At 43.9% G+C, this 9,450-nt stretch overlaps 1 protein-coding gene across 1 annotated transcript; it reads left to right on the top strand.

Annotated features, from left to right (window-relative positions):
- Positions 1–5,119: 5,119 nt before the first annotated feature.
- natd1 (protein NATD1) lies at positions 5,120–9,075 on the top strand. The gene is made up of 3 exons (XM_085270859.1): positions 5,120–5,455; positions 6,420–6,538; positions 7,386–9,075. The coding sequence occupies exons 1-3, from the start codon at positions 5,356–5,358 to the stop codon at positions 7,500–7,502; spliced, it is 336 nt and encodes a 111-aa protein (XP_085126985.1). The 5' UTR covers positions 5,120–5,355; the 3' UTR covers positions 7,503–9,075.
- Positions 9,076–9,450: the final 375 nt, after the last annotated feature.

Here is a 9,450-nt window from a genome sequence, read left to right as displayed (position 1 = left end):
TAATAATAATAATATCTTTATTTGTACGGCACTTTTTTAAAAACAGCTCGCGCTTCACAGTTTGCATGAAATCACACATTTAGGATATATATATATCTATATCTATATAGATATATATATATATATATATATATATATATATATATATATATATATATATATATATATATCTCTATATCTATATACATATATATATATATATATATATATATATATATATATAACAACAAAAAACAAACACCCAGCACGCCCCTGCGGGCGGTTTATCCTTCAAGCTCGGGTCCTCTACCAGAGGCCTGGGAGCTTGAGGGTCCTGCGCAGTATCTTAGCTGTTCCCAGGACTGCGCTCTTCTGGACAGAGATCTCCGATGTTGTTCCCGGGATCTGCTGGAGCCACTCGCCTATCTTGGGAGTCACCGCACCTAGTGCTCCGATTACCACGGGGACCACCGTTACCTTCACCCTCCACATCCTCTCGAGCTCTTCTCTGAGCCCTTGGTATTTCTCCAGCTTCTCGTGTTCCTTCTTCCTGATATTGCTGTCATTCGGAACCGCTACATCGATCACTACGGCCGTCTTCTTCTGTTTGTCTACCACCACTATGTCCGGTTGGTTAGCCACCACCATTTTGTCCGTCTGTATCTGGAAGTCCCACAGGATCTTAGCTCGGTCATTCTCCACCACCCTTGGGGGCATCTCCCATTTTGACCTCGGGACTTCCAGGTTATACTCCGCACAGATGTTCCTGTACACTATGCCGGCCACTTGGTTATGGCGTTCCATGTATGCCTTGCCTGCTAGCATCTTGCACCCTGCTGTTATGTGCTGGATTGTCTCTGGGGCATCTTTACACAGCCTGCACCTGGGGTCTTGCCTGGTGTGATAGACCCCAGCCTCTATGGATCTTGTGCTCAGAGCTTGTTCTTGTGCTGCCATGATTAGTGCCTCTGTGCTGTCTTTCAGTCCAGCTTTGTCCAGCCACTGGTAGGATTTCTGGATATCAGCCACCTCCTCTATCTGCCGGTGGTACATACCGTGCAGGGGCCTGTCCTTCCATGATGGTTCCTCGTCTCCCTCCTCTTTCTTGGGTTTCTGCTGCCTGAGGTATTCACTGAGCACTCGGTCAGTTGGGGCCATCTTCCCAATGTATTCTTGGATGTTCCTTGTCTCATCCTGGACTGTGGTGCTGACACTCACCAGTCCCCGGCCCCCTTCCTTCCGCTTAGCGTACAGCCTCAGGGTGCTGGACTTGGGGTGAAACCCTCCATGCATGGTAAGGAGCTTTCTTGTCTTTATGTCAGTGGCTTCTATCTCCTCCTTTGGCCAGCCTATTACCCCAGCAGGGTACCTGATCACGGGCAGGGCGTACGTGTTGATGGCCCGGATCTTGTTCTTACCATTCAGCTGACTCCTCAGGACTTGCCTGACCCTCTGCAGGTACTTGGTGGTTGCAGCTTTTCTAGCGGCCTCTTCATGGTTCCCATTCGCCTGCGGGATCCCCAAGTACTTGTAACTGTCCTCTATGTCTGCAATGTTGCCTTCTGGTAGTTCAATCCCCTCAGTTCTGACTACCTTCCCTCTCTTTGTTATCATCCGACTACACTTCTCCAGTCCGAACGACATTCCAATGTCATTGCTGTATAGCCTGGTAGTGTGGATCAGTGAATCGATGTCTTGTTCACTCTTGGCATACAGCTTGATGTCATCCATGTACAGGAGGTGGCTGACAACTGCTCCGTTCCGTAGTCGGTATCCGTAGCCAGTCTTGTTAATGATCTCACTGAGGGGGTTCAGGCCTATGCAGAACAGCAGTGGGGACAGAGCATCTCCTTGGTAGATCCCGCACTTGATGGTGACTTGTGCTATGGGCTTGGAGTTGGCCTCTAGTGTTGTACGCCACATCCCCATTGAGTTCCTGATGAAGGCTCTTAGGGTCCCATTGATCTTGTACAATTCTAGGCATTCCAGTATCCAGCTGTGTGGCATTGAGTCATAGGCCTTCTTGTAATCAATCCAGGCAGTGCACAGGTTGGTCAGTCTGGTCTTGCAGTCTCGGCTGATTGTTCTGTCTACCAGTAGCTGGTGTTTTGCGCCTCTGGTATTCTTGCCAATTCCTTTCTGTGTCCCGCTCATGTATATAGCAGCTGGATAGCGTAGTGGTTAGACTACACGCCTTTGGAACAGAGGATCGCAAGTTCGATTCCTGCCTGGGGCGTCTGTATCCAGTAAGGGTCCTAAGGCTAGACCCCCTATGCTAAGCAAGCCTACCGCAGACATGAGCGAGACAGATAAATATGAAGGCATGCCGGCTCGGACGTCGCCCGGATCAACAAGGTCCGCGTCAGGTGTTGAGGAACCAGGGCACCCTGACGAAAAGTGGGCTACTGGAACAAGAAGGCATCGGTGGGCAAGGGACGAAAACAGGGCGTTGTTGGAATGCTACTACGCAAGTAACCCCGGCGGAAGGGGCTACATGAATAGGATGAGGGACCTATGGATTCTTCGATACCCAACATCCACAATGACGGCGAAACAACTAGTAGCTCAGTGTTCCAACATTCGAAAGAAGGGACTGCTCTCACAGCTAGAGATTGACGAGGTACAACACAAATATATATATATATATATGTATACACACACACACATGCATACATACATACATACACACACGCAGTGGGGCAAAAAAGTGATAATCTCAGACCTCTGATGACAGAGGTCAGTAATTTGCACCAGAGGTACACTTCAACTGTGAGAGACAGAATGTGAAGAAAAAAATAATCCATGAATCCACATGGTAGGATTTGTAAAGAATTTATTCGTAAATCAGGGTGGAAAATAAGTATTTGGTCAATAACAAAAATACAACTCAATACTTTGTAACATAACCTTTGTTGGCAATAACAGAGGTCAAACGTTTACTATAGGTCTTTACCAGGTTTGCACACACAGTAGCTGGTATTTTGGCCCATTCCTCCATGCAGATCTTCTCGAGAGCAGTGATGTTTTGGGGCTGTCGCCTAGCAACACGGACTTTCAACTCCCGCCACAGATTTTCTATGGGGTTGAGGTCTGGAGACTGGCTAGGCCACTCCAGGACTTTCAAATGCTTCTTACGGAGCCACTCCTTTGTTGCCCGGGTGGTGTGTTTTGGATCATTGTCATGTTGGAAGACCCAGCCTCGTTTCATCTTCAAAGTTCTCACTGATGGAAGGAGGTTTTGGCTCAAAATCTCACGATACATGGCCCCATTCATTCTGTCCTTAACACGGATCAGTCGTCCTGTCCCCTTGGCAGAAAAACAGCCCCATAGCATGATGTTTCCACCCCCATGCTTCACAGTAGGTATGGTGTTCTTGGGATGCAACTCAGTATTCTTCGTCCTCCAAACACGAGTTGAGTTTATACCAAAAAGTTCTACTTTGGTTTCATCTGACCACATGACATTCTCCCAATCCTCTGCTGTATCATCCATGTGCTCTCTGGCAAACTTCAGACGGGCCTGGACATGCACTGGCTTCAGCAGCGGAACACGTCTGGCACTGCGGGATTTGATTCCCTGCCGTTGTAGTGTGTTACTGATGGTGACCTTTGTTACTTTGGTCCCAGCTCTCTGCAGGTCATTCACCAGGTCCCCCCGTGTGGTTCTGGGATCTTTGCTCACCGTTCTCATGATCATTTTGACCCCACGGGATGAGATCTTGCGTGGAGCCCCAGATCGAGGGAGATTATCAGTGGTCTTGTATGTCTTCCATTTTCTGATGATTGCTCCCACGGTTGATTTTTTTCACACCAAGCTGCTTGCCTATTGTAGATTCACTCTTCCCAGTCTGGTGCAGGTCTACAATACTTTTCCTGGTGTCCTTCGAAAGCTCTTTGGTCTTGGCCATGGCAGAGTTTGGAGTCTGACTGTTTGAGGCTGTGGACAGGTGTCTTTTATACAGATGATGAGTTCAAACAGGTGCCATTCATACAGGTAACGAGTGGGGGACAGAAAAGCATCTTACAGAAGACGTTACAGGTCTGTGAGAGCCAGAGATTTTCCTTGTTTGAGGTGACCAAATACTTATTTTCCACCCTAATTTACGAATAAATTCTTTACAAATCCTACCATGTGGATTCATGGATTTTTTTTCACATTCTGTCTCACATTCTGATATATATATATCACATATATCACATATATCATACATATATGTGTGTATGATATTGAATATGCAATTCCGACACACTTTTACAAACCTGTTTTCTCTGCACTGGAGGGAAGAGAAATGAAAGTCAGTAGAAGCAAGACAGAATGTGTGTGTGACTGATAGGTAGACAGGTGTAATAGTGAAGCTGGAGGGAGCAGAGGTGGTGAAGGTGGATGAGCTTAAATACCTGTGACCAGGCATCCAAAGCAATAGACAGTGCATAAGAAATGTGAAGAAGAGAGTGCAAGCCAAGGTGGAGTAGGTGAGGACAAGTGTCAGGGGTGATTTAAGGTATTAGTGTAGCTATGATGTGTGGTTTAGAGATGTTGGCACTGACTCGGAAGGACAAGATGAACAGGATTAGAAATGAGTATATGAGAGAGACAGCTCAGGCCGAGTGGTTTGGACACAAAGTTAGAGAGGCAAGGCTGAGCTGTTTTGGACATGGGCAGAGGAGGGATAGTGCAAAATGGGGCTGACAGGCAGGAGGAAAAGAAAATACCTCAGAGACCTCATCCATGAATGAGGACATGCAGAGGGCTGGTGTGACAGATGAAGATGTTAGGGACAGGGCCGATCATTTATCAGTTCAAACTGACGGATGAACAAATCAATATATTTTATAGCAATTGTATTTAGAGACTTTATACTATACCTATTCCTTACAGAATTAAACAACAAAACTTACATTTCAATTCTCTTAAACTTTATTTTAAAATAATAATAAAGAAATAAAGTAGCAAAGATATAATAATTCACAGGGATTGTAAAAAAATACAAAATGAGCAGAAAAGGTACAAAAAAAAACCCCGTGTAAGCAGCAAGTTCCTTTTATAAGACCCACTTTAACAGGTCTTTAACGGACATAATTGTTTATGATCCCACGTCACGTGAATGCAGCATGTGAAACGTTTGCGTTCGGAGTCAGACAGTTGGTTTTATCGTTTCTCAGCAGGCGTTTAGAGTTTATGATCTCGAGGGGAGTTATCTTACAAAGCCGCTCTGTTTTCGCCTCTCTAAAGACGACGCCTGCGATTGGCCGCGCGTCACGTGACCTCACAGCTGATTTCGTTGGATGAAGTGTTTTGCTTTTGTAGCCATTTCTGGTTAGCAATCCCGTAGGGTAGCGTAGCAGTCATTGTTGTGACTTTTTAACGGCGCTACTATGGCACAGGCGGCACAGACTAATGCCTTTGATGCAAACAACTCTCCAATCAGGGTGGAACACGATAAGAAACGTCGGCAGTTTGTCATCAGGCTGAATGGTGAGTTCAACATGTAAACATTAGCGTGCCAGCTGATGCTAGTGTTAGCTTTCGCTCTTGCTAACGTCGTCGCTGCTTTATTGATACCTACAGCTGCCATTTCAGACACAGATGGCTGCTCACATATAGACGGAGCCTGTCTTCTGACTTTACCACCAGTACCGGTGCTTTACTTTTCTTTCTTTTCGGCGAGACCAAAGTATTTGGCCTCCAGACCTCAAACCAAGCACGCAAATTTGAAAAGCACACAATCCCAAATACACAAATTCCAGTATTAATCTTCCAAGTAAAACTCATTTGTAGCAAAATACCTTCCCCTACGGTTATATTAAGATTCAAACACCATTTCAGCTTTCCAGAGTCAGCATTTTATCTGCCAGGCCTCCAAATGTGCTGTGCTACTTCCTTTCAAGCGTTCAGTTCAAGTGCTTTAAACATATTTTAAAGTTTTACACAGTCTTATTCGTTTTATATATATTAATCCTTTACGACACACTAATATTACTGTTTTAAGTGTGTCAGTAGTCGTGTTTGTCCTGGTCAGTTGTGGGTCAGCTGTTAAGAGGAAAATGGTGGATGCCATTGTTGTGCTGAATGGAGATCTTTATCTTTTCTTCACCCAGCAACACGACCCTTCCTCCACAAGGGCATGCCTGCACCTGGCCACTCGTGCCTCGTCTTTCCCTGCAGCCATGTTGCAGCGCTACATGCAAATTAAAATCTGCTACCACACCTTAATAATGTAACTGGGGCACTTAGAGTCAGCTTTAAAATGCTGAAACGTTGAAGTAATTGTGGGATGAAACTTGTAGTGTGCACAAGCAGGGTGGCAGGCTTCTGCAGGTTCTGTTCTTTGTTTGTTTTGGGGGGGGGGGTCATGTTTTTTCCGATAATTAGTAAATCCTAGCAATAGTGGAGGTGAAGACCAACCTCTGCCAGAGATAATATTTGTGTTTGCTCTTAGGATCCCATGATCGTGCGGTTCTTCTGTACGAGTATGTTGGGAAAAAGACGGTGGACCTGCAGCACACCGAAGTTCCAGATGCTTACAGAGGGAGAGGAATCGCCAAACACCTTGCCAAAGTAATTTTTTAAACCCAGATTTTGCGTTTGTTCACGAAACAAGAAGGTAGGCTCTGGCAATGCTCAGTTGGTATTAAGGTGCCAAAACTGTGTCTAGAAAATATCCTCCACACCATTAAACCACCATCAGGCTGAATTGTTGACGTAAAGCAGGGTGGAGCTATCCTTTCATATTGTTTACACTAAATTCTGACCCTACCTTCTGAATGTCACATCAGAGCTTAAGACTCAATGTTTTACTAATCTTCTGTTGTCCAATTTTGTGAGCCTGTGCAAATAGTAGCGTCAGTTTCCTGTTCTTATCTGATAGGAGTGGCACGTAGTGGGGTCTTCTGCTGCTGTAGCGCTTCTCCTTCAAGGTTTGACATGGTCTTAATTCAGAGACGGTCTTCTTCATACTTGAGTTTTAATTACTGGTTATCTAAGTTGTAACTATTGTCTTCTAATCAGCTTAAAACAGTCTGTGCATTCTCCTCACAAGCAAGTTTCTCGATTATTGCCATTCTCTGTAAACCCATAATATGGCTGTGTTGGAAAATCCCTGTAGATCAGCTTGTTTTTGAAAATCTCAGATCAGCTAATATGACACCAGGAACATTCCAAGTCTCTTAAATCAACCTTTCTCCTCTATTCTCATGCATGGTTTGAATTTCAGGAGGTTTCCTTGATCATGTTTACATTCCTTTTTGAGGTTCTGCCATGTGATTAGCTGATTAGATATTTGCATTTATGAGCAGCTAAAAAAGTGTACCATACATTGAGAATCGAAAATGTTTCCACTTAAATTGTTGTCCTAGGAAAGGCCAGATGATTTTGATGTGAGCTGTTATGCACCATGTCATTGCAGGCAGCCATGGATTTTGTGGTGGAAGAGGACCTGAAAGCTCACCTGACCTGCTGGTACATTCAGAAATACGTGAAAGAGAATCCTCAGCCTCAATACTTTGAACATATTTATCAATGATCCTGCATGGCAGCGAAGGAAGGTGGCAAAATGGACTCCAAGGAGAGAAATACTGCGTGGCGGCATGCTTTGGAGTTACAGGAGAACACGCGACAAAGGATCTTCTAGGCATGGTTAAACACAACAGTGACTGAATCCAGAGAAATAGCTGAATCTCGGACCATAGACGCCTGTGAGTTGACCGTTTGATCGACTGATAGCTCTCTGCATAAACATGAGGATACACACTCGCCACAGGCAGGAGGGGAATCAGCCTATCACGACTTGTACAAACAAAGCAACCAAAGGTGAAGCCTGTTACCTCAGACAGAAACTTCCAGGACCCAACACTGACAGAGCAGATTTGAGTCAAATGTTACAGTGTGTTGCAGATTTCTGTCCTCAACTGGACTCACTGGTCATGAGCAGCACTACAAGGTGACCACCCCTGGTGTTTTTGTCTTTGATGACTCCACTGATGCTCAAATACTCTTTTTTTTGTGTTATGTAAATTGCAACCTCTCTTTTTCATTTTTTTTCTTATTCTTTGCAAATAATTCAATTTAACCCCTTCTTCTCAAGTTTTTAGAAATTCTGTTTCTTAGAACTGATATGCTAGTGTAGAAGGTTATGTATGCAAAAAGGCTTAAAAACAACAACACAAATATAAATTTGTTTTGTAAGTGTCAAAGTGGGAAAGCCGAATCTGAATTTGACCAATATTCCTCCTCAGAGAGCCTTGTTTTAAACATCACTCCATCTACTTTCATTCCTCCTCCACATAACAAAAATGAAGTTATTCCAGTCGTATATCAATTCACCGAGCGATCAAAGGTGTAGAAAACAGTGACGATGTCTGACTGAGCCTCAAGATAACTCCTGCTCTTTCCATCGTACATTAAATGTTACAGACATTGCTGATGAACGGGGTCCTGGTGTGGTGTGACACATCAGTGTGTGTATGTATAGATGTCTCTGTTCGAACCAGCAAACAAAAACGGCACTGTTCTTTTCAGGGCATTCACATTTATGTGGTGTCAGACGGCCCATTGTCCTGTCATTGAGGAATTGCACTGGGTGGCTGTGGCTGTTTTGTTATTTGATCCATATTTCCTCTTGCCCACAAGGCTACTCTGCTCAGCTGATATCAAAATGATAAAGATCTCTGTTAAAAAGTAAAATATCCCCCCCACCCACCCCTTGTTTTTTTTGTACTCTTCAGGAGGTTTTGCTGTTGACAATCTTAAGGGTTGAGGAGAAAAAGATACCTCAGGTAACTCGGCACACTCTGGCAGGACAGTGCAGATTCTTTCTGCTGAGCTCACCTTGAGTTAATTGCAGGAATTTCCCTTTTGTTAAACTTCCCTTTGGGTGCAACACACCTAAGGATAGGCCAAGGTATTCGAGGTACTATTTCATTCTGTGTATGTGTTTTGTCTAAATTTGTGTGTTTCCTTGGAAGGAAGCAAATGTTTCATTTGAGCGAGTGGCTCTCACAGAGGCATCAAAATCCAATCCATATTACACTGTTTTGTGATTTGGACTTTTTTTCTGTACTTGCTGTCAATAAATGCATAAATAAATCAAACACACATCAGATGACTAATGCTTTATGTACCTTGGCAGGAGCAGAGGAACATTTGTGATTATTTATGGAGAAAACATGTGATTGTGTACAATATACTTTTTATAACCACTGTGCAGTCGTCACTACGGTGGTCATACACTGATAATAATTATCTACAATGCAGTTCGTCTTGTGCTGTTAATAGTTTCAGCATGCAAACTCCTTCAATACTTAAGCTAAACTATTTTTACACTGGCAAACCAGAGTGTTAATGGTATGGGCTTTCGCTTATTATTCAATTAGAGTAAATGTAGAAAATCGAGGTGGCAGAATAGTTTCAAAATACAGAGTGAGGACTGCTGTATTTTTTTTAAATACTTGATCTTCTAACATGTAGATGCA

This window comes from Mchenga conophoros, linkage group LG4, assembly GCF_057382185.1.
Source record: "Mchenga conophoros isolate Kocher_MC1m ecotype Shallow Benthic linkage group LG4, M_conophoros_male_GT1.1, whole genome shotgun sequence".
Classification (NCBI taxonomy): Eukaryota; Metazoa; Chordata; class Actinopteri; order Cichliformes; family Cichlidae; genus Mchenga; species Mchenga conophoros.
The sequence above is the reverse complement of the archived record's forward strand: the minus strand, read 5'-3'. Positions and strand labels throughout refer to the sequence as shown.

Bases quoted from the DNA above. Each gene is read 5' to 3' on its own strand.
- natd1 (XM_085270859.1), top strand. From the start codon at position 5,356: ATGGCACAGGCGGCACAGACTAATGCCTTTGATGCAAACAACTCTCCA. The intron at 5,456-6,419 runs GTGAGTTCAACA...GTTTGCTCTTAG, and splicing joins GTTTGTCATCAGGCTGAATG to GATCCCATGATCGTGCGGTT. The intron at 6,539-7,385 runs GTAATTTTTTAA...ATGTCATTGCAG, and splicing joins TCGCCAAACACCTTGCCAAA to GCAGCCATGGATTTTGTGGT.